Source organism: Haemaphysalis longicornis, unplaced genomic scaffold (genome assembly GCF_048455015.1).
Source record: "Haemaphysalis longicornis isolate Haplotype H1 unplaced genomic scaffold, Haemaphysalis longicornis Haplotype H1 scaffold_3, whole genome shotgun sequence".
Classification (NCBI taxonomy): domain Eukaryota; kingdom Metazoa; phylum Arthropoda; class Arachnida; order Ixodida; family Ixodidae; genus Haemaphysalis; species Haemaphysalis longicornis.
In genome coordinates, this window is record NW_027526335.1 from 62,355,370 (window position 1) to 62,380,116 (window position 24,747).

The 24,747-nt window shown below is 48.7% G+C and overlaps 2 protein-coding genes across 2 annotated transcripts in view; one reads left to right on the forward strand and one right to left on the reverse strand.

Moving 5' to 3' along the window:
* LOC144174532 (uncharacterized) overlaps positions 1–24,747 on the forward strand; it is a 598,699-nt gene that overhangs the window by 23,675 nt on the left and 550,277 nt on the right. The window lies entirely within an intron of this gene.
* On the reverse strand, positions 173–20,321 carry LOC144174531 (TAF5-like RNA polymerase II p300/CBP-associated factor-associated factor 65 kDa subunit 5L). The gene is made up of 14 exons (XM_077703281.1): positions 20,143–20,321; positions 19,820–19,977; positions 19,292–19,410; positions 18,298–18,427; positions 17,928–17,991; positions 17,800–17,854; positions 16,508–16,742; positions 15,104–15,289; positions 14,602–14,699; positions 11,730–11,811; positions 10,727–10,838; positions 7,994–8,162; positions 4,783–4,972; positions 173–1,605 (listed from the first exon to the last, which is right to left on the reverse strand). The coding sequence occupies exons 1-14, from the start codon at positions 20,209–20,211 to the stop codon at positions 1,449–1,451; spliced, it is 1,824 nt and encodes a 607-aa protein (XP_077559407.1). The 5' UTR covers positions 20,212–20,321; the 3' UTR covers positions 173–1,448.

Genomic DNA, 24,747 nt, shown 5'->3' on the forward strand with positions numbered 1-24,747 from the left:
AACAGCAGCTATGCTTAAATTCTGCATTAGGGAGTATCGTAATTGTCAGCCACTTTTTTTATACACAGACTTCTATGGAGGCTTGGCGGGCCCAAACACAGTTCGTATTATCCACAAATTCAAATTAGTGATTCATTGTATATAGTAGTCTGAAAGGCCAATCATGATGTAATTGACTTTAAGATATATTTATTTTTAGGATACAGCCACAGCAGTTTTGCGGGATGTACTCTTACAGAATCCCATGTATTTGAATCTTGGAAGTAGGCGAGCCTTCCCAAACACTCTTATGCCATCATGAATTTTGTGCAGGTTTTCCAGCACCACACATCTGCATGAAAATAAAAATGGCAAGGGACTACGTATGTTCTGCAACTCCACTCTCAACTATAATATGTGGAACTTGGTGGTGCTATGGGGTGTTCTTAGCGAGTAAAACAAACCATAATGTGCTTTAAGGCACACATATTAAAGCATGAGCTGCAGCGATTTCCCAGGACCATTGCCCTGCTTTAGAAGCCCACAATGGTCCCACAATCCCACTGTTTACTACTGTTCAGGGCTGCCTGGAAGTTTATACAGTTGTTTAAAGTTGTTTTATTAGTCGAACCTGGTATCATTGGATCATTCACTTCACAAGAACAGGTGTATCATGGTACCGTAATCTTTGCACTCTCTCTGTAAAATCTTTGTACTGGTAGCTGGCTCGTAAGCACCAGTGTAAAGCCTAAGCACCAATGCTTGGCTGTGTCTCTGTTTCCGTGGTCGAGTATATCAGACGACACAATTGACACGGTTTTCTATAGGGGCTCTGTCGACGTTATTTACGCATTCGGCACATTCCAAGCAGCTGCCTTGAATGAATGTATGGACGAATGTTTGTTGCTTGGCAAAGACTGGCATGCCTAAGCCCGGAAGGTGGCAGAGCGTAGTTAACGACATATGCAACACGTGCAAACTTGGTAAACCGCACACTTTGCAAACTGGTGCAGTCACCTTCGAGACAAACTGAACAATGAAAATTTTAAGACAGTTGGACCCTTCCTAAATCGAAGAGCGAGGTCAGCGGAGGCCACAAGGGCAGCACCCAAACTGCCGAAAGGCAGAGGGAATGGAAAACAGTGAGTAAGGGTCTGATGCGGTATAGGGAAGTGCCCCTCAGATAATCCCTCTTCCTGGTGTGGACATCCACCAACTGAAGATGACACTGATGGTGTTCCACAACTGTTTATAGGAGGCATGGCAACACCGACACTGTGGAAGTCTCATTCGCCCTCTCTTTAATGAGCACAGGCACCTTGTGGCGAAGTCTTTGTCCGTGACAACTGGGCTCTTAAGCACTCCGAAGGGATAAAGGGAGGGACGCACAAGACACCTGGGCACTCGTGAGACACGACGGTAGAGAGTCGAGACTGCCTTTAGGCACACAGGGGAACAAGTCTGTCGGTTCAGGAAATGGAGATGTCGTTGGCGTAGCCGGCAGCTGCGGATCCGGCGAGGGTGAGAAGGTTGCGGGGTGCGTAGCGGACCATGTGAAGCGCGGATGTGAATGTGGGGAAGCTCGCCAGGTGCTCTGGTGACATGTGGCCGTTGGTGTCGGTGTCACTGCGCAAGTGTTGAGAAGCGATGGGCAGCATTAATGGGTGTTTGAATGGATTAAAAATCAGCGGAAAACACAGGACACACAAGAAAACGACGGGACAAGCTGGCTTGCATGAGCGATAAATTGCGACAAGAAAGCATCCGGGCTGGCTACAAAATAAACAGAAAGTTCACCACTTTCTCAACTTGTGCACATGGTTATTAGCAAAGCACAACTGACTACAAGGTGCAACTGTTCTACAACAGGGCTTTTAGTATGCCAGCAGACAGTTGACCACCACAACCACGGCAATAACAAGCACCTCATTCAAAGAGAGGAACTTGGCAACAAACACACTTTTGCAATTACAGAACAAAGTAGTAGTAGTAGTTGTATGTGCTCAAAGTACATCCTTCCCCAGCTACACCGTTTTAAGGCACATTCCCACTGGCGATGCGCCTCGTCGCGCGACGAAAAGCGACGAGCCGGCCGTCGCTTTTCGGCGTTTTGCCACGGCGGAGCCGATCGCTCTCGGTCCGAATTTTCTCGTCGCACGACGGCCCCGCAAAACCGGTAAGCCAATCATGGCCGCGGAGTAGGCTGACGTAGCCGGAAACGAAACATTTCTTTACATCCGGTATGCAAACGCTGCGGGCGGGCGGGCGAGGACGAGCCGCCGCCGCCACCGCCGCTGGCTCGCTCGGCCAGGCGCTTGGCCCGCTATCGCTGTACCCGCCGGGTCGGGCCGGCAAGCAACTTCCCGTGTGCATCGGTTCTTTGGTCAGTGGCTTCAGCGTACGCGTGCACTAATCAACGAATAGCGTGGAACTCATCAGTGTGAAGAAGCGTGTATGGATTGTAAAAGCAAGTAATCATTGTATAGAGCTAGGTGGACAGCGAGACGGTAGGTTGACTTGCAGCCTCATCGTTATATCGGCGACTGGTAAACATGCGTAGAGTTCGGTGGCGTCAGAACTTTGCACCTGTGAAAAAAGAAGCGACATTTGTGGGCCGTGATGCGGGTGTTGTGGCGTTAAAGCAAGCGTGTGCATTTCTTCGTGCAATAATATGTTGAAAAGAGCCTTCTTGAGTTTGTTATTTTCTGCTCCTCCCGCAACCCGCAAATGTTTTCGGCATTGCTCCAGGTTAGTAGCATGTGTTTTAGTTTGATTTCTACCTGCTTTTGTCGCGTATTCTTTGACTTCGAATGGTTGACGCACCAACGAGGTCGTATGTACAAGTCGGGAAGCAGCTGCGCTGAACGCAGTCGCATCATCGCTCATCGCAAGTGCGAACACCACCTCAAGGCCTCATCGCAAGGACTCGCGCCGTCGCGCGACGAGACAAATCGCCAGTGGGAATGTGCCATTAAGATGTGAAAGTAGATCCAACAGGTTGATGCCAAGACACAAAACTGCATACAAATCTAAACCCAACCTACACCAATAGCACGTCTTAAGGCAAGAAGGGAGGGGAAGTCAGGAGTAATGTTCCATTCAGTGCTTTAGGCAGAATTGGTTAATGCCTCCCAAGTTCGGGGTTTAAGAGTGCCGCAAATTCCCCCTTGCCGTTTTAAGTGCAGAGCACTTTAGGGGCTCGCCTTGTCGTTGTAGCTCACTCGCTGGACCCAAGTAGGTCTCCAGACGGCGTTCCATCGTCGCGGCATAACCCAGAGGCTTCGAAAGCCAAGTGGTTTATACGGTCATAAGCATTTGAAATGGGTGAACCACTGGAACTTGTCATACATCTCCCCATTGTTCAACGCAAAGAAAACTGCAGGTACATTTGAGGCAAAACATACGCAATTAACCGGTAGTGCCCGCGTTCATTTATTTAGGAACGCTCGTTGGGTTGGTTTTTACAATAGCAAGCGAACAAAAATGGCAGCGCAACGCCGGCACGTGTGGGAGGAAAAGCGAGCACAAAAAGAACAGAACCCCCGCTAGTGCAGTCTCAGGCAGGGGGCGCGCGAGCACTGCGAAGGTGGGAAACTAGAACTGCATTGGGTGGTAGCAGTGAGTGGATAACGGCGCTGCAGCCCATTATGGCAAATCACTGCTCTGCACTTCTGACAGCTTTCACATTCAGTGGGATGGCTTTTTTTTTTTTTTGTTACTGTCTCTGCTGCCACAGGGCAGTTCCCGAAGGCAGTGCTTGTTATCTAAGTACAGTCCCCACACAGGGCATTTAGGCCTGCCTACATTATTTTTTCTGCAGTATCCTTAACAATTTGTAAATAGAGATTTTAGTGCTTTTTAGGAATGCTTTAGGAATGTTTCTGTTATTCCAAATTTCACAAAAAAAAGTTATGTTAGGTCTAGCTCTTTGTGGTGCACAGATGCCTCGAGAATCTTTTGCCAGGCATACGGCGGTTAAGTTGCGGCTGTTGCAACAAATGAGCTGTGCCAACAAACAAATGCTGTGGCAAAGCAAACAAACAAACAAAAAAAAGGCTGCGTATCTGCTCCTTTCATTGCAAATGTCGACGAAAGATGATAGTCGACTGGCGCCGCTGCCAAGTAAACGCCTCCCTTTTCTTTCCCACTCACTCTCATGCTGTTCCTCTCCCATGTCGTTCCTCCCAAGATAATACGCTAGAGGACTACTCAAGTCAATTTAAATTTACTGCATTCCACTGCTTCAGGCCGGGTGCCTCGATGCCAGCGCTGCCGTATGGCGGAGACGCGCGTGAATCGAGGCCCCTTACTCCCGTGTTTATAGAACCCTGTTGCCCTACTCCACGTGCGTTCCAAGCGGAACGTGGAACCTATCTAGTGGAACCTTTTGTTACTGTTGCCGTCTGATTTCTTAAAATGCCGTCAGAAGCTATAGTGGCGCGGGCAACAGCAGGCGACGGCGGAGTGAATGTTTTTTTCTGCAGTGAATGTAGTATTTCATTTGAAAATCAAGCATCTATTTAATAAAGGAACACTGCAAATATCACGTACGTATTCATTTTTCTGCCTTATATTTGCGTAATGTCTTGTTCTTGTTCAACAATGTTGACAAGTATGAACATTGCCAGTGGACTTGCGTGATTAGATATTGCTGTGGGTATATAAACCTATTGCGCATCTTCCGTTTCACTTTGGCCGGGTGGCTGAATCGAATCACAGACAGACAGACAGACATACAGACAGACCAAAATTTCTGCGATTAAGTAGCCCAAGAAAGATTTAAAAAACTGCCAACAAACGAACCCTGGCGAGGAGGAAGCCGCCGTGGCCCGCCGCAGGTCCCACAGGTGCACCAGGGGCTCGGCGCCGCCCGAGGCAAGCACGGAGCCATCGCGGCTGAACGAGAGGCTGTACACTGAGTCCGTGTGGCCTCGCAGCTCCTTCAGGACGGACGCACTGCCCAGGTCCCACACTTTGATCCTGCGATCCTCACCTGCACCAAGACGGATGGTCCCAAGACGGACGGTCGGTCGGAGCTTGCAAGCAGGGCGTTTTAAACATAGACTACCAAGACATATCAACTAAGACCGCCCCGTTATGCAACCAGCAAGTGAGAGACATGAAAACAGACTGCACTTGGGAATGCTTCGTGTAGGCCGAGCTTTCGGTAACACTACGCAACTTGTGATTCACAGCTGATCATTCCCTGAGACATGTGCATGTGCACAGACACTGCGGCATGTGCACAGACACAGCACCAAATTCAGAAGCATGTGCCCTAGGCATGCGCAACGCTTCACTAAATTCGTGCTCTGCAGGTAAGGCAACGGCTAGTGTCAACCAAAGAGGGGAGCTGAGGTACAAATACATCAGGTTCCTCCACAACAACTGCACCGCTGTATGAAGAGCAAGCAGGCTATGTGCCTCACCATTACTTCTGAAAAGTGCTGTTGTCAACAGAATTCCCAGCTTTGACAGTGCAGCATAGTGTTGGCAAACAGAGCACGGCAAGTGCAACTCCTGGCACAGAAACTTCACTACCAGCTCTTTGTCGGAAGGCCAACTAAATGAACTAGGTAAATTTGTCCTGTAGTTTACCCTGCGTTCTGATCCTAAATTGTTTTTATTTTTCCAATTGGTCTCCGTCTCCGACTCTGTTGTCAACTAGCCACCTGGGGTGAAATTCCAAGGTGTATCTAACTTAAAGGTGTTCACACTGAGTGCAAGAAACTTCTGCATAGATGAGATGAAATGAAAGCTGGAATTACCAGGGGTAGTGTGCAACCTCTGCAATGGCATCACTCAATACAGGCCCTTTTGAGACGGACACAACTCAGAATTCAGCCCGACCTGACACAACCAAGTGTGTGATGTGGGATAATGAGTGCCTAAACACGGCTGCCTGCTTCTGATATGGCCTCCAGTCTGTACAAGTGAGACCTCTGAATAGAACACATCACGCAGAAGCAGCAACTAGGGTATTGTAACGATGCTCACAAGTGATTGTGTGTATCAAAGATGCCACCACAACACACTGATACAGTCAAACCCGGTTGTAGGGAACTGTAATATGCACAGAGATTAATTCAATATATCCAATAGTTCGATATAGCCAAACCCGCCTATAATGAGTTTTTTGTTACAAGTTCTCAATAGACCAGACTCCCCCCCACTTCCCACCATTTCCGCATACAGAAACGAACACAATAAAGTATGCCATTACCATACACAAAACAATGCATTTAAAGCTACTTAACTGCCTACTTCGCAAAAAAGTGGTGATTGTTGCTTTCACTTTCGTTTTGGCGGCACCAACTAGCATGAGACAACGTTTGCACCCGTTCGAGTCCATGTCCTTCAATATTGAAGCAGTATTGGCAGAGCACATCGAGTCGACTGCTTCATTAAGTGTCGGACGGCTTTAACTCGCGACATCCTCTGCCTCTTCAGTGCTTTCAGAAGCACCAGCTGCCATGACATCGGCGACGGTGCCCGTGTCTGAGGGGCTCACAATGACGGCAAGATCGTCGTCGACACTCAGAATATCTGCGAAGGACGCTTGGACACTTCTTTCGGCACAGCATCGGGAACGTTGGTGAACTCTTCGCACAGCTCGCTGATGCTGCCATCTCGGTCTGGACTCACTGATTGGGCAGGTTTCGTCGTGAGTCCCACGTGTCGGAAACAGTTACGGAAAGTGCCGGGTGTCACGTCGCTCCATGCGAGGCTCAACACCTCAACCACGGCCAATCAACAACTCAATTATCACTCCGAGACAATGCAATTCTAGGCCTGCCGAGTTTGATATATCAGATGCGAACTTCATTATAAAGGAATATGTTTCGCGTGTATTTTCGCAACTGATTTGTTTTTGTTCGATATATAGTGTCAGCTGACCACCGAGATTGGGTCCACGCATTGCCGTACGTAACATTTGCATACAACTCGTCCCGCCACGACCCAACGGGACTCTCCCCTTTCTATCTCATCTATGGATGGGAGCCCACGTTGCCAATGGGACACCTTGCTTCCCAAAACAAACAGAATACACCCATGAGGCTATCACACAGGCCCAACTTGCATGGCAGGCCGCCCAAGCTGAACTCTCATAATCCCAAATATCCCAGGAAAACTCGCTATGATTGCCGCCACTGCAGTGTCAGCAATGCTCCTGGGGCCCTCATCCTCCCATGGTCGCCTTGCCACGGAACAGGGTTGTCCGGAAAACAGCTTTCGTGCTACACTGGCCCATACCGTGTGCTAAGCCAGGTCACTGACGTGACGTACGAAATTCCCCTGCGCTTCCCTCGGGGTCCTCTGGTCACCAACAAATGGACATTCGTCCACGTCGCCCACCTGAAGTCCTACAACCAGCTAAGTCTCCTGTCTCCTCCTCAGCACCGGGACGGTGCTTTTCCTGGGGGGGTTGTGTTCCGAGGCAAGATGGATGCGTGCGTATGAGGGATGAAGATGAAGCAGGAGAGGAGCTGATGCTGGAGAAGTAGAGGAAGACGAGGTGCGCTATCGATCACAAGCCAGCTACCACTGTGATTTCCCCTTCTGTGACTTGTGTATATAACCTGTAAATAAGTCTTAATACGCCAGGACTCTTTCACCAACCTCATAACAATAGCAAATAGCATGGTTTGCGCTACCTGAGTTCGTTATAATCGGGTTTGACTGTATTGAGAAGCTTTTGGTGTGCCACCTTGAACTATCTCACTCTTTCATCACTTCAGTTGTAGTACCCGCTGGCTCTAAATTAACTCACCGTAGCGAAGATACCATTCTATTAATAAGGCACGTTCTTGAATTATGATACAAAGCATTGATTTGCTTTGCAAATTGGTATTTTCACTTCATGAACCACCACTTCAGTTGACCGGGCGCCGATATGTCCCCCCCTGTATTACACGAGCACTAAAGGAAAGCACACAAAGCACAGGACAAGAAATGGGCAGTGTCCCTTCCCCCCCACTTCCCTCACCCCCCACAGACACGCTCCCCGTCTCACCGGCCGAGGCAAGCAGCTGCCCGTCGGGTGAGAAGGCGAGAGCAAAGATGGTTCCCCGGTGCGCTGGCAGGCTGCGGACCACCCGGCCATCCTGCACCGACCACAGCCTCAGGCACCGGTCACTCGAGCCCGTCGCCACGTAGTTGCTGTTTGGGTGGAACTTGACGCACTGCGAGGGAGGCCAGGGGGGAACCGACAGTTCATTCCAACTGCTTCAGATTGCTTCAAGAAATGTTCACGAGCTTGCGCTACCCAAGAGAAGTTGCAATCACTACGAGATAACATTTTTTAAGGGCAGTGAGCTCAAATCCTCTAACTTGGCAATGGATCAAATTTCCATAACAACGAACTTCCAGTGCATCGCTATGCCTATCACACGGGGGTAAGCAGGAGCTATCGCCACGGCAGAAAACAGTGCCCCCGGCAACGTTCCTGTCACATCATTATTGCACACAAGCTCACAAACCCAGCTTCAAATGTGTTTAGCCATGCTCACCATGGATATCTCTTTAGAAGCATAGCCATTTGCTTTCGGAGTTAACAGTGCTGACGGCAGAGCATAAAATCGCTGACAACTGCTCGCAACAAAATTATGCCACTAAACGAAACTCTGCCAGACTTCACATGAGAGCACCAGTGGTGGTACAGTGCTGGGCGGCCTCTGTTTTCCACATTACACTGCAACTAGTAGCATCCACAATAATCTGCATCGATGCGCACAGGGGCGCACCAGTGCGCCTTTTCATCCTCGATAAACCGCACCGGTGCACACCATCTGTCTTTCATAAACTGGGGCACACCGTCGTGGAGCAATTTTCGGTTGCCCGGTCACACACCAAAAGAGTCGACAGATCGCCGGGGTGCAGTACCAAGATGCATCCTGAACGGCGCCAGCAAAGTGGTTTCCTCCGGCTTCTGCTGCTGCGACGGCGCCTTGACACACTCGTATGAAGGTGGAAACAGGTGTATATTGTTGCTGATGAGGATGAGCTGCTCGCGTATTCATCAGACATTGATGCGACGGGCTCAGAACAGGTGCTAACAACGGCAGGAGATTGCATACAAGCATACAAACATTATGTGCCATGTAGGAACTTCGCTTACTGCAAAGAAGGCTGCATGGCCAGCCAATAGGAGTAATTATTAAAGCTTTGCATTCTTTTTGCTCAACTGCAGTATCACGCACAGTCACTGGAGAGCCTAGACCACGAACAGCCTACATATTTTGCCATGGCCCAGGCCTGACTGCAGGTGCTCGCGTTGTTTTGTTGGGAAGATGAGAAGCAGCTTGCAGGTGGCTGTCTAGTAGGAGTACGTTGTTTCGCAAGTGTGAGGGTCATAGGTTGTGTGGTGGCTTTCAATAAACATCAGTTTGCAACAGCGCTGTGTCATTGAGCTGTTTTATTGCAACTTGTCAACGTTTTCATGAGTTGCTCTCACAGTCCAAGAGATGGCGCTAGTGTAGAACCACTCAGTTTGTCCTCGATCATCGCCTCATGCCAGTGTGCACCATCGTGGAGCACTGTGCACAGCGCCGGTTTCGGGTGAAGGCCCGGTGTGGGCTTATCGAGGACGCTATTACTAAACAGCGGGCAGAAACACACTGCTGGATGCCACTTCATACGATGGCGATCTTACTTCGAATGCAACACGGAGGAAGAGGGGGGTGGTTGTGATGTGAGGAATCTGTGAAGCCTTGGCTGCACAGAAAACCTCTCCCTTTTCCTTTCTGCCTCTCCAATAAAGTGGTGGTGATGCACAACCGTTGGCTTTGCCACAGTGCATGCGCGCACAGATGCACAGCACTCTTAGCACAGCACCTGCAATTCATTTCGCTCCTCTGCACTGCACTAGGGGTGTGCATGAAAGTCAAACGCACAACAGAGACGCTTGAAGAGACGCTGGGGTTGAATAACTTCTTGTTTTAACTGAAAGATAGCCCCTTTCGTAGCTCTCTTGGATTTTGTTCAACCACCAATGAAGTCTTGTTTGCTTCAAAATAAATCAATAAGGCTGGCAATTCGTATTTCAGCCTCTGTACTATACCGATACAAGCCAACTTGTTTCTACACTTTAGTGTCTCTTTAAATGTAATACCCGAGCGTCTTTAGTGTGAGAGCAAGTCACTTTGACTACAGCCACTGCTGTAGGAGACAGGCTAGGTACTTTGAAGCATAATTTTCTGTCCACCTTACAGTTGTATATCTTCCAAAGAGTAAACCAAATCACAAGCTTATTTTCTATTTTTTTCTACATCAGTTGAAATTGACCTAGCTCCAATTTACAATTCATCTAAAAATAAAATTCTTACAGCTCTAAATTGCTCAATAGCTTTCCTCTGTAGCCGTATGGCTGCGATGAAGTAGATGTCAAACTCTCCTTTGCAGAAACTTACTTCACCTTGGATATATTTCCCCTAAATTTGGTCGATTAACACCCGTCCTTCCCTTCGAGTTGTTGATCAATTCGTTCTCGCGCTACGAACAACTAGCCTCCTGGTTAGCTTAGTTAGTAGAGTGGCTGCTCCAGTTACGCAGTGGTGCCGGGTTCGAATCCCGGACCAGGACGAATTTTTCTTCATCTGCAAAGTTTCTGAGAAAGCTGTATAGCTTCCCTTTGTAGCCGTATGGCTGCAATGAGGTGGATGTCAAACTTTCCTCCGCAGCTCTAAATTGAGGCCAGCGCAGCGCGCCTGTACTACTTGCACTAAAACAGTAGCGGCGGCATCCTCACGTCAACATCCATGTTGTGACCCGCCAGCATCCTGAGTGGGTAGGTGCGCTCCAGAGTCCAAATCTTTGCCGTGGTGTCCTTTGACGCCGTGGCAAAGTAAAGCCCCAGAGGCCTGCAAATGCCCCACAGCCAGCATCAGACAGGTGCCTAACGAGATACACTAAAGTTTCAAGGATTCCACATCGCATCTCGCACACTAGCATGCTGGAACTGGGAGGTGCGATATCAGTGTAGCAACATTCACTTCGCAATGCATCAAAATCATGCGATGCAAAGGAAAATTTTCTCATACAAAGGAAATTTTCACATTCAAAATAGTTCCCCAGCATGGAAGGGAAATGGGCATTGAACAGGGACCAGCACAATACTGAATAATACGCCTGTCACAAGGGCACTTTCAATCTGGACTGAAGTGAAGTGCAACTGACTTTTCAAGCGCGCTCAACACACCGCCGCTGCTACACGGCACGTTTCAACCCCGATTGAGAAGTTGCACCGCTTGCACTCACGTACACCAGACGGTGCCAAAAGTGTACTTCGCGGCCAGTGTTTGGTAACTTCGCGCGGTCGTAGGTATACGTAACCATATAAATGTTACTGCATGCTTATTTGAGTCAAGTTATTTGATACAATTTCTGGTGTTAGTTGAAGTTGTCACCTTCTGTGCCATTAGCCAGCGGGGGCGAGAGTATCACCGCTTTCGTCCGATCACGCTTGGGAAACCAGGATTGAGTTTGAGCTAGATCGGGCCCGATCGCGATTGAAGCTGCCATGTAGCAGCGCCCGATCCGGATTGAGCTCGATCTGGATCGACTCAATCGTGATTGAAAGTGCTCGTGTGACAGGGGTATCAGCAGTAAAAAAGAGAGTCAGAAGCAGCAGTCTCTCAGCCTGTCCAGGCAACACCACACTGCAAGTGTTACGTTTCGGTGTGCAGTAGCACGACCAGCTGACGGGTTCAGGCAGTGCAGCAACAACTCTTAAAGAGCCAGGACTGACATACCCAACATCGATGTCCCACACTGGATAAGAGTGGCCTCGATAAATGGCAACGTTGGTGTGTGTCCTCAAGTTCCACGCTCGGACTGAAAGGGGAAAAGAAGCAAAGGTATGCTACAAGCCTGTTTCAAATATCAACCGGAAATCACACAAAAACCTGCTCCGCAGCAAGAAAACATAACGACTGGAAATTCGCATCACTGAATTTCATGTTATACAACACCAACAATCCTTAATGACTACATGTTATTCACTGAGCAAAAATAGTATGAGAAAAATGCGAATGCTGCCTGTGGCCTTACCATAACAGTAATACTGCAGAAACAGAAACCAGCCACACACTCCAGATACACCGAAACAATTCCCCTTGCCATTAAAAGGCATGAGGGTGTCAGGTGGCCGTCGCTTGAATATAAGTAAAAAAGGTACCGTATTTTCGCGCGTATAATCTGCACCAAAAATGTGAAAATTTCAGTGGCAAAGGAGAAGTGCGGATAATACGCAGGGTTTTTCCTTTAGTCTAGCATCATGGCAATGCACGTTGTGCAGAAAAGCTCCTACGCAGTAACACTGCGTAAGCCTTCCATGGCAGCAATTGTGCAAAATACACAAGGAAAAGGAAGAGAAAACAAGGACGAGCGCACTCTAAAAACTGAATTTCATTAGTGAATTGTGACTTTCGCCTTGCAGTCAGTGTGTTGTACCTGCTAAATATACGCTTTTTCTGTCCACATAGTATGTGATGTGTTGCTTGAGCAGCAGCTTTGATGCAGCCTTTCCTGTATCAAATGTGCAGGAAGTACGCAGATTTTTTTTTTCTTTTCCGGCGGGCTGAAAGTGGAGGCGTGGATTTTATGCAGGGGTGGGTTATACATGCGAAAACACGGTATTGTGCCTGTTTAAAAAACAGGGGATAGTGGGAGTGAACGTTTTTCCTCCATTGTTCTGCACTGAAATTTGTTAAAGGTTACCAACGGCTGCACAGTAGGGGAAGGCAGTGCAGCCAGGGCAGCAGGTTGCTAACGAACAGTCAGACACCATGATGGGTTGCTCATGCTATCTCACTCCAAACTGGCGGCATTTTCAGGTGATCTTCCAAACGCACTTCGACAAGGAAACTTACAATGCCTGCAAGAAACGCTGATCTCTTAATTTATCTTTTGGCAGGCATGCGCTTTTCAGGGATAGTATTGATACAGTGATACAAATGAGCACGAGCATAGAATGTTGGTTTCACGTCAAGTTGTAACAGCCACTCCTAATACTCAGAAACAGATGTAGGTGGCCTCCCTGGCTCCTTTTCTGTACATTCTGCATCTACGTATGCAGCTGCTAGGCCTAGCTAGCTCTAATAGGCTATTCTCTTAATAAAAGCAAAAACTGAGGAACACCCTGCCACATATGGAATGCATGCAGCCAACCAAGTGTGCGCCGCCATATCTGTGGCCAAGCTTCTGTTGCTAGGTGACATTGTGCGCACGGCCCGCAGATCAGGCACCCCTCATCTCCTCCATGCAACCGTGTGAGTGCGCCGTCACTCAATCGTTACGTCGGGCTCTGCGGGATGGCGGCACTTGTCCGTGCTAAGCACGACTGTGAAACACGACTGTGTTTCACGTTACAAACTCTTCGCCGAACACAAAGTATTGCGCTGAGTTCACTGTGAGTGCGATTAATAACATCTCTGTTGGCGCCACAGTTTAGAATCGGATTGGAACGGAGCAGATGACGCACGCCGGTGTCTTTTTAGGGGCGAAGCTCCTTAAGGCGTGGGTCTGTCCATCCTCGACGTATGTATGTAGCCACCTCTAGTTTAGTTCTTGGATTGTTTACTAGATGGCGTGGCTACCTCTAGTTTAGTTCTTGGATTGTTTACTAGATGGCGGTACTTGTATATGATGAAAAGATGCACTTGGATTGTTTACTAGATGGCGTGGCTACCTCTAGTTTAGTTCTTGGATTGTTTACTAGATGGCGGGGAGCGTTGTAATAAAATCCGTTCGCTGTTGGCGCGCGCTCGGAGTCGCCCGATGGATAAGGCTGCAGATGTGCGAGCCCGCGAGGCAGAGGCGCTCCGTGAAGCTGCGCGACGCCGCCGCCAAGATCCTGCCGTACGAGAGCGGGAGGCCGAAGCGTGTCGGCTGGCTGCGCGACGACGTCGCCAAGATCCCAGCGTTCGAGAACGAGAGGCCCAAGCGTCACGGCAACGGCGCGAGGACCTTGCCGTACGCGAAGCGGCACGGCTGCGGCGCGAAGAGGATCTCCAAAACGTCAGAGAACGGGAAGCGGCGAGAAAGCGCGCGTATCGGCAGGCAGACCCCGATGCAGTGAGAGCTCGTGAGGCGTCTGCAAAACGCATCAGGAGAGCTCAGCCCCAAGGTGCCGACGCGCGGTTTAAGCGAGACTTTCTAGACGTTACGTTCGGACACAGATGTAATGGGCGAACTTTCACTGAAGAGTCACGGTTTTACCGATGATTTCCCCTCAGGAGCTTCGCCCACTCATCATCATTCACCCCGTGGATATGCTGTGAATTTTTTTTTTCTTCGGCGTGCGGCCGCAGTGGCCTAGGCTGCGCCGTGTCCGTGGCGCATCGGCCATATCTGTGGCCGTTTCCAGTGTTGCCAAGCGAAGAAATTGACCGCTAAACTTTTCAACGAATACCATCTATTCCAGACAGGTAAGCAGACAAAGTTCATGATGACTTGTAGCTGCTTTCCTTAATTAAAGGACAGCTTTTTTTGTGATGTTGCGACAGCTGTGACTGTATCACAGAGCAGTGTCGCAGGCTGTAAATTACAACTGTTGCTGTGGAACCTGTTCGGAGCAAGTCGGAGCATTTCTAAGAAAACGTTGGCAAGCAAGCATGGGCTCACCTGTCGTGTCCTCGGAGCAAGACAACATCACCTCGTTTCCAGGGAGGAAATCGAGGCCATACACGGGCCCACTGTGACCTTGCAGCAGTTTGCTGTCACTGTTTGCAGGAAGACGAGAAGAAAAAACCAAGTCCTTTTCAGCCACTGGACACAGTTCAACTACTGCAGCCGGAAGACACTGACAGCAGTTTTCACATCTTATAGCTTAGTGCTGAAGCAGCACATAGGTAGCCACAATCAAGAAGGCTGTGAACGACGATTCTTGCACTTCCCATGAACCTCTAATGGTTCGCTTATGGCCAAGCACAAAACCAGCTTAACATCGTATTATTTTGCCCCGATTTACTGAGTCTGCCAAGAATATTCAAGTGGGCGAAACAGCAAAGTAAAACTTGAGCTGCCCTTCCCACCGCAACGAACACATAAATGTCTATGCTCAGCCTAATATTCCTCCACTCTTAACTTGGAAAATGCAGACATAGCAAAAATTCGAAGGACGCACTTTTCCTCTGTGGAGTTGCTGTGCTCTGTCTGGTCTGCATCGCAGTAAAGCCTAACTCTCCGGACGTCCACTTCCGTTGGCTCACTCCGAAGTGGGCGTGGCAGCAGGCTCCACAGACGAATGGACGAATCTTCAAAGCCACCCGCCAAGAGGCTACCATCATCTGCCTGGGACGCTGAGCAGAGCCTGATCCATTGGCATAGCCAGGAGAGAAAACACAGAACACCAATGTCACGCAAAGCCACGAGAAGGTAGGGATAAAGGAACGGTGAAGCAGCAAGGAAACATTGCAGGGAAAGAAGCTAGCTTGAATGAAGCAGCAAGAAAGTTTTAAGAAAACGAGCTGCATAGCTATTGTGTGCATGGCTGCTTGAAACAGAAGCGCTGAAATCCCGTGCAAACACACCTGTACTTTCCTATTTCCTGTGATTTCAGCGCTTCTCTTAAAGACTTGTTTAAATTCATAAAGCACCTTTTCAACTAAAACATGAGCTACCGCAGTGAAGGAAAGAAGAATAAGTAATGTAAGAATATGCCTCGGCAGACCGTGAGGTCCCATTCACACAAAGAAAACATTTTAACCAGCGTGACACCCATCAGCTAAGCAAGGAACAGAAATGTGGCTGCTTTACTTGATTGCTTGCTTAGACGGAAAGGGGGGAGGAGGAAACCTTCACACCAATAAGAGCAGGATGAGAGAGGGGAAGGACACTCCAGCCGTCTCCACCTCATCAACTATCAGCTTGCTCCAGTGGAGGGGGACAAAACAGCATGGGATGTGGAGTTGTAAGCGTCCAGAAAGCTGCGCAATTGTCTGTTTTTAAGTTCATAGCACGTTAGGGCCGTGCCTTCTCATCGTAGCTCACTCGCTGGATACAAGTAGAGCCAGCGTTCCAACATAGTGCCTGTCAATCCGTTTATATAGTCATAAGCAATCAAAACTCGTGAACCGCTGACGCTCGTCATCCTTCTCCCCGTTGTTTAGCGCAAAGAAAACTGCAGGTACTTCCAGGCAAAATATACGTAATTAGCCGGCAGTGCCCGCGTTCATTTAGTAAAAAACACTGGTTGGGTTGGTTCTTACAATAGTAAGCGAAAAAAAAGTGGCAGTGCAGCGCCGGCACGTGCGGGAGGAAAAGCAAGCACAACAAGAAAAGAACTCCCGCTGACGCAGTTTCAGGCAAAGGGCGCGCGAGCACTGTGAAGGTGGGAAATTTGAATCGTATTGGGCGGTAGCAGTGAGCGGATAAAGCCACTACAGCCCATTATGGCGAATCACTGCTCTGCACTTCCGAAAGCTTTCACATTGAGTGGAACGGCTTTAATTTTTTTTTAACAACAGTTGCCTCTTTTAAGAATTTGCCTTCCGTGTTCTCAAACTAAGCCTCGCATGGTGCCACTCACCCGGACAGCCGGTCGTTGACGGCGTACAGGCAGATGGAAGGAATGCAGGGGGCCCCTTCCTTGACCTTCTTGATGGCCTGGCGCAGTGATGACAGGGCATCCTTGCTGTGCTCGGTGGAAGATGCAGTCTTCGTGTCGGCGCTGTTGCCTTTACTTGCTGCCGGCGTTGCGCCCAAATGTTGCAACGAGCCCGCAAGCTGCGTCTCCCCATTCATCTTGTCATGATGAAACTGTACTGCGAGTTGCACAGGAAGCAGCAGCAACCATTGCTTGTAAGCAAATGATGGCACAAGCTTCTTGCCCCAAAGCTGAGACTTTTCTCGGAGAAACCTCCCTTGGTACCCTATGTGGACTCAGAACTGTGTAGTTGTATTGCATGATACTTCTATAATTCCTGTGCTGTCACAAAAAAACAAAAACTGCCGTGTTGCACCAGCCAATTGGATCGGGATTTACGCAAGCAGGACAATGCATAAGCTATATAGCCACGTGACGAAGTATCGTACTTTAACCTTTTGCCACACGCATTAGGATGTAGCTGTCAGAAAAAATTGAAACTGCCTGTGTATGTTTTTGACGACCAAAATTTCACTTAAAAAGCATAGACAAGTCGAACTCATCAGTAGTTAAGAAATTAGGTCATGTCTGAATCGTAAACATGCTATCATAAGTGTGACCATCGTTTCCTATCCATAGCCAATAGAAAACCTACACACATTATTGTGATCTGTAGCCCTTATATATTAAGGTAACAGCTTCAGTTTTGCTTTAATAAATGTTTTAACTAGATAGAAAACGTAAAACCATAACACCTATTTGACGCGTCGAGCATCTGGCGTGTCAAGTAGGTGTTCTTGAACCGCTCAGTAGGTGTTCTTGAACCCCACTTGAACCGCTCAGCCAGCATTCGCATTTCCCGGCGTAGAGCGGGAAATGCGAATGCTAGCTGAGCGGTTCAAGTAGAGATAACGACGATTGTAAATTACAAAAATGCTCTTAAAAGTCACGTGCACAATTGTACACGCCGTGTTGAAAAGAGTTAACTGCAAAGTTTGTTCTAAGGTGTTTAAAATTTTGTAAATTGCTTTAATAGTCTGTTACACAAAGCTCAACATTTTCTAATCCTTGCAAGCTAAGCCTTTAACTTTGTGAAAGGCATCCAGAATTGTCACAATTCAATTTTCAAGATACAACAAACGCAACGCAAGGATATGAAGCATGTTGCACATGAAAACTGCAATGCATGTCCCAAAGGCATGATGCAGTAGAGAAAACAAAGGCGCCACTCTTACCATCAATGTCAATGTGGAGGTTGAAGATCTGAAGTAAGATGAGATTGTCCCCATCCTGAAAAAAAGATAGCAAAGTGAAGCGAAAGGACTGCTCAGTCTGCACACCGAACGAGACTCAAACTGCTTACCTTGAGGAAGTTTAGAACATACTCGAGACTGTCATCTGAGAGCTTTACAGAATACTTGTTTTCTCTGCATGGGAGAAAAAAGAGAGAGAATATTTGATGGGAGTATAACCCGTTTTGTATTTTATAGAGACAAAAAATTCAATAAGAATAAATGCTTCCCATCCTTGTATAAAAGACAACAAAACAAATACTTTTAGGAAACCAAGCAACTTAGTAAGCTAATCTTTAATGCAAAAGTTGTCAAATGAGAACGTTTTACTTGACAAAAAACAACAAACAGCTCAGTTATTTTACGAGAGCTTTGCAAAGGTTTATCCTGGCCTTGAAAATGTGCACATTGCATTCAAAGAAAATGGGGGGCACACGTCACCTGAATTCTTTGACATGAGGATAAGATGGTACGTCTGAGGCAGATGTGATGCTTGGCAGCATGTCCGTGATCGTTCTATACTGATCAGATGATTGAAATGTGCTTCGATGGCGGTTATGAAATTTCTGGGCTGCAAGCGAAATTTCAAAATGCATAAAATGTGTCGAAAAAGAACAATTATTTTCAACTGCTGCGAATATGCATAGTCTCTAAAAAAAATTGATTGAAGTACATACAACAAGTGGGATGAACAGGAACAGAACTTAAAGTAGAATCATCAGATACATATAAAATAAATTAAGAGTCATGCAGAAAAGTTTTCAAGTGACTGCGGTTGCCAAAGGTTAATCTGAGCAGAAAGTTCTACGACTGATGCATTCAAAGCAGCAACCTGAGTGGGCCAATATTGTTTTAGAGGCCAAACCAGGGGCTGGGGCTGTTGGCATTTCCCGTCGTCGTCGTAAGCGTTGTCTCGTGCAGTCACGGTACTAAAACGCTGAAAAACTCGTTTACGCCTCGTGCTAGAACGTAACACGTACTAAAAAAACACTGGGACACTTGTTTACGCCTCGCACTGGAGCGCTTCGTAATGCGTACTAAAAAAAACAGCGGGATACTCGCCTATGCCTCATGCTAATGAGCTTCGTGCTTCAAAGACAAGAGACTTTTACAGCAAACCTGTATACCTCTAACCCCATACAGTTTCACGTCCGTGGGCAAAAACGCAAAGGCGCCAAAAACACGCTTATTCACTGCATGCTTTGCCCCTCCCTAGGTTTCATGTTAATGGATATGGCCCGGGGTATTTTTTTTTTCTCATGTTCTGGTAATTTCCTGCTCGAGAAAAATCTGCTGCATACGACAGGGTACCTTGCACGACCATATCCCAAAACTTTTTTTCTTTAAGAGCTGCAGGTCAAGAAGTCAGAGCTCTAGAAAACGAAGTGCACATTTACGTACGTACTTCGAACCAATACTACGAACGGTGAATTACCTGAAGCCTTGTGGCCATTGCAGATGAGTTCAAGGTACAAATGCACAAATACTGGAAACAAGATGTATGTGAGCTCGGACTTGAAGGGCTCGCAAGCATCAGCAACGAAGCTTTTTAACCTGCACGCAAAGAGAACGTTGACATCACAACATTGTTTCACACGTGCGCTAAAACCATCAGAAACACGAGTTGTGGATATTAACGGCTTGACAGTATTGCAAGAAATATAACAGGGCAGCGACGGCATATTATTTGCCAGGGATTCCAAAATTTGGCAAGAGTAATTGTTGCACGGCTGGATGAACTTCGACCCACGTTCAGCGAATTATATCGAAAATTTCGCTCGATATCGGAGCTTTACGGCCCGTTCACACTTGCGACGAAAGCGAGTGAAAGCGACGGGAATTCTGTCGCACGACGAAAATTGGTCCCGACCATTCGACACACATACGTTCTTCACGAAACTTTATGGCTCAGACGCGGCAATGCAGTAGGTTGAAATCATAGAGTCGACACGACGTAACTTACCTGCTGAACTGTTGTTCGACGGTCTGGGCGTCCTTATTTACAGGGCTGTAGCTTATAACATTTTTTGATCCCGTTTCGGATGCTACCGTTCCGTTCAACACAAAGTCGTTGACACTTTGCTGCAGCTTCAGGTCGGCCTTCTTGAAGGAATCGCAGTCCTGCGGTGCACAACACGGCGAGGTTCACTCTCCGTATTTTTTATGACAATGCAAAGAACACTTTAACGTGTTTAATGTGGCAGATTCTGCCGCGCCAAAGGAATGCGACTGGATGACCACACCAGATAGTCGGGGCCCGAAAGCAAAGATCGAGAGCGCACTTACCATGTACTGCCTTCCTTTCAGGTAACGACCGACGGCGGCAGCAACCATTTCGCTTCTGTTTTTCTTCATAGTTTGGAACCATTGGCGCAAATATTACATGTTTACACGCTCTCCGATGTTCACATGCAGTCAAACCCCGGGCTGAAACAAAAACAGCAAAAACAAGCATTGACTGTTGTCACTAGCGATAGGTACGAGCCCACCAGTGCACGAAAAAAGCCTGGTTAAGAACCCATTAGCACTCAATATAAAGCAAAACGTTCTCATATTGAGAGCTTAAATTGGTGTGGATTATTGGGAGATTTTTTAGCTTTCTTAATTCGGTGTGCACTTATCTTGCGTTATCTGGCGGGTAATTCAAAAGTGGCGCGCGCCATTGCCATTGGGTCGCTACGGTGAAAACGAAAGTGTGTAGATATGTTACCACTTGCGTAAATAGATCGACGAAGGTCCCGTCAGCACACTACGCGTAGCGTGAAGGTACATTACAAATGCATCAACAAATGCGTGACTGTGCTTTAGTCGCGTGCTCTCGCTATCCGCAGCCAGCGGCTGGGCGCGAGATCACGTGGCTTTTAGTTTCGGGTTATGCCCGGGTGCTAGGCTCCCCGATTACAGTACCCCGATGGAGGAAAAATCCTCCGTGAGATCTCCCATGGGCTCTCCTGACGGGCTCTCATGACGGGAGTTGAGTATTCAGTCAAGTACAAGTTTTTGTAGCGTGAGCTACACTGGCCGAGGTTGAGCAGTTTCGCGTGGCTCCTGGAGAGCCGTGCTGCGCATGCTCGAGGGGCAGTGACGTCGCACGGCGCACAGAACGTTGCTCGCTGCCCGGCGTCTCTCACACACCCCACGCGCCCAGCGTCTTCGCCGACCTCCGCTCCGGCCGGGCCCACTTGATGATCATGCGAGGGGTGGCAGGGTGTGCAACCGACGGCTCGTGCGTCGCAGCAACACCGGCATGCGCCTGTGGAACCAGCTTAGCTCTGGGGGCGATTGGTAACGCTGCGCCGGAGCCGCTTGATAAATATACATGTGTCACATAATGCGTATACCGTGTGTGCGTCATTCAAGCAGCAGTAAGCATGATAATCAAGCTAATCATAGACAACCAGGAAAGCTAAGAATAACCAGCTGAACCTTAGCTCCCGCTACGTATATCCTGGCATAGCCGAGCTAAGCCACTGCTAATATTTTTTTTAAAAGAGACGATGATTGATTGATTGATTGATTGATTGATTGATTGATTGATTGATTGATTGATTGATTGTAGGGTTTATAACGCGCCGACGCAACGCAGGCGATGAGGCGCGCCGTAGTGGAGGGCTCCGGATTAATTTTGACCACCTGGGGATCTTTATCGTGCGCCGAAATCTCTACACACGGGCGTTTTTGCTTTTCGCCTCCATCAGAAAAGCGGCCGCCGCGGCTGGGAATCGAACCCGCGACCTCGTGCTCAGCAGCGCAACGCCTTAGCCGCTGAGCCACCTCGGCGGGTAAAAGAGACGATGAGGTTATGCACATTATCACTTGCGACCCGCCGCGGTGGCTCAGTGGCTAAGGCGTTGCGCAGCTGAGCATAAGGTCGCGGGTTCGATTCCCGGCCGCGGCGGCCGCTTTTCTGATGGAGGCGAAAAGCAAAAACGCCCGTGTGTACGAGATTTCGGCGCACGATAAAGATCCCCAGGTGGTCAAAATTAATCCGGAGCCCTCCACTACGGCGCGCCTCATCGCCTGCGTTGCGTCGGCGCGTTAAACCCCACAATCAATCAATTATCACTTGCACAGTGACATCAAAAACGTCACGAGGAACGCACGCATAGCTCTGAGATGTCACAAAACAAATACAGACCATGCATGGAGGAAAAGACAAGCGGCATATATGTTTGTGAACAAAAATTCGAGGAGCGCTGAAGTTGAAAATGGTTCGCGCTCACGCAATTGAGACGACATCCTAGCATTACAGCAGGTACAGGCGCGTAGCCAGGATTTTTTTCGGGAGGGGGGGGGCTAAGGTTTCCAAAGAAGAAAAAGCGCTGTAGTTTATATGAATACAAAATACACTCCTGGTTCATTAAAAAGGCTGCATTGTACCGAGAGCAATGATACACATTTTATCTCAAACTTTGAAAGATTAATCGATGTATTAAATAAAAGATATGAAGCAGGGGCAATTTCCGGCGATTTCTCTGACATCGCAGGATCTTGCTGGTGCGATTGACGGCCAACGACCTAAGCCTCCGCCAAGAAACATGATTGCGCGATTGTATACGGGGGCCTCTCGTTCTACTTGATCCCATCATTTGAATTCTAACGAGCACTTAACACACTGATAACGGCGTTTTTAGCGCTGGCCTATCACTCCTGCTTATATTACGCTTCTTCGACGCGAAATTTGAAAAATTTTAATATTTGTTGCATTGCTTCGGTTGAAAAACGCCTTCTGTGGCTGGAATGAAGCTGAGTGAGTGGCCAAAGGCCAGTTCTTTCAAATAGAATTTGATTGATTCATTGTAGGGTTTAACGCACCGACGCAACGCAGGCGATGAGGCGCGCTGTAGTGGAGGGCTCCGGATTAATTTTGACCACCTGGGGATCTTTAACGTGCGCCGAAATCTCGTACACACCGGCGTCTTTGCTTTTCGCCTCCATCATAAAAGTGGCCGCGGCGGCCGGGAATCGAACCCGCTACCTCGTGCTCAGCAGCGCAACGCCTTAGCCACTCAGCCACCGCGGCGGGTTCTCTCAAATTGAACCAAGTTATATTGCATTGTAGAGCCAGCAGAAGTTGTAAACTGCAAAAATTCGCATACCGATGGTGGTGCAAATCTGCACCCGTGATACGGGACGTATACCGCATGCACGGGCACATTGTGCAGGCATTATATATGCGGCGATAGTTTCATGTGATTACTCGCTTGATTTCAACGTTTTCAGTATGATGAGTGTGACATCCACAATAAAATGATAGAGGCCTGTGAATGTATTTTTTCGTTTAGTTGTTCTTCAAAATGCCGTATAAACAGTTTTTTTCTTCTTATCAGCTTTCTACGCCCGTACACTGCAGCTTCCAGTGTAAGGCCAATCGAGCTCATTCTGCGCAGCCTACATCAAACCTATGCACTCACGTTAAGTGTAGCGCAGGTCTTATCTGAAAAAACTACAGGCTGTGAATAATGCTGACGATTGTGCGAGAATTCCTCCATGTGACAGAGAAAACATTTTAGAATGTAGAAGTAACAGAACTTTGTGGATCCAGGCAGCGTACACCGGTGTGCGTGTGCGCGTGCGCGTGTGTGTGTGTGGGGGGGGGAGAGGGCGGAGGTGCGCTGGTGCGCTTGAGAGAGTCTGTAGTCTGTAGCCTGTTTTTAAAGGAGTTGAACACTGTGTGGCAGTCCGGAGAACTGCCCGCAGAGTGGCGCCATTCCATCGTAAACCCGGGAAGAGACCTGACAGAGTGCAGAACCTCCGACCCATTTCGCTTACGTCCACACTATGTAAGCTGTTAGAGCGCATGGTGCTGGCGCGGTTGACCTACATAGTAGAGCACCACACAGGATACTTGCGGCCCACGCAGACCGGGTTTCGACCAGGGCTCTGTACGCACGATAGCCTCCGAATGCTCCGCCGCACGGTGGGGCGCCGTCGTGGACTCACCAAGACTTCAGCCATCGTTGTAGCCGTAGACCTGAAGAAGGCCTTTGACACGGTCAACCATACCCGGATCGTGGAAGTACTTCGCCAGTGTGGAGCTGGCCCACACGTCATCAATTTTGTGAAAGGATTCCTAAAAGACCGGACATTCGAGATTAACACCGACAGCCACCAACCACAGACCTTCAACAATGTAGTCGGGGTGCCACAGGGGGCGATCCTGTCTCCTATGCTATTTAATCTTGTGATGCGCGACATCGCTGGTGAGCTCGAGACAATCGACCACTTGAAGCACACAGTATACGCGGACGATATTACAATATGGAATGATGGCTCGACCGACGTCAAGGCGCCGCAGCGGCGGTGCAGCGTGGACTAGACGCCATTGAACGGGGGCTCACGGCTACAGGCATGTGCGCCTCTTCAGAGAAGACCCAGTACATCGTTCTAGGTGGTGCGGAGCAGACTAGGGAGGCCATCGACATCTAGGCGGTCGCCGCATCGAGCGGCTGCTTCCCGTTGGATCCGGATCCTAGGGGTCCCATTGCACGAACAGGGTGGAGCCGACGAGTGGGTCCGACAGCTGAAGGTTACGTGGCGGCAACAGCTCCATATCATCCGACGGATGGGCAACCGCTTCGGCGGTGCGGGGACGCAGGCTATACGGACGCTGACCCAGGCGGTGCTTACATCGAAGGCATACTACGGGGCGGTTTGCTTCGAGCTCACCCAAGCGCAACACGCGCTACTAGAAACGCTGCACCGCGAGTGCCTGCGAGCTATCACGTGTCTACCCAGGCACACCAGAACCGAGGAGCTCTACCGATTTGCGAGGCTTCCTCCGCTACGCGACATCATAGAGGAGCGGTACGAAGGGCACACAAAGAGACGAGCTACCACCAATGCCGGGGCATACATCCAGCGTCTCATCAACGACACGGCGAGCGACGA

Bases quoted from the DNA above. Each gene is read 5' to 3' on its own strand.
- LOC144174531 (XM_077703281.1), bottom strand. From the start codon at position 20,211: ATGAAGAAAAACAGAAGCGAAATGGTTGCTGCCGCCGTCGGTCGTTAC. The intron at 19,411-19,819 runs GTAAGTTACGTC...CTTTGCGTGCAG, and splicing joins GTCGAACAACAGTTCAGCAG to GTTAAAAAGCTTCGTTGCTG. The intron at 14,700-15,103 runs GTGCGTCCTTCG...TCCTGCAAACAG, and splicing joins AGCAACTCCACAGAGGAAAA to TGACAGCAAACTGCTGCAAG.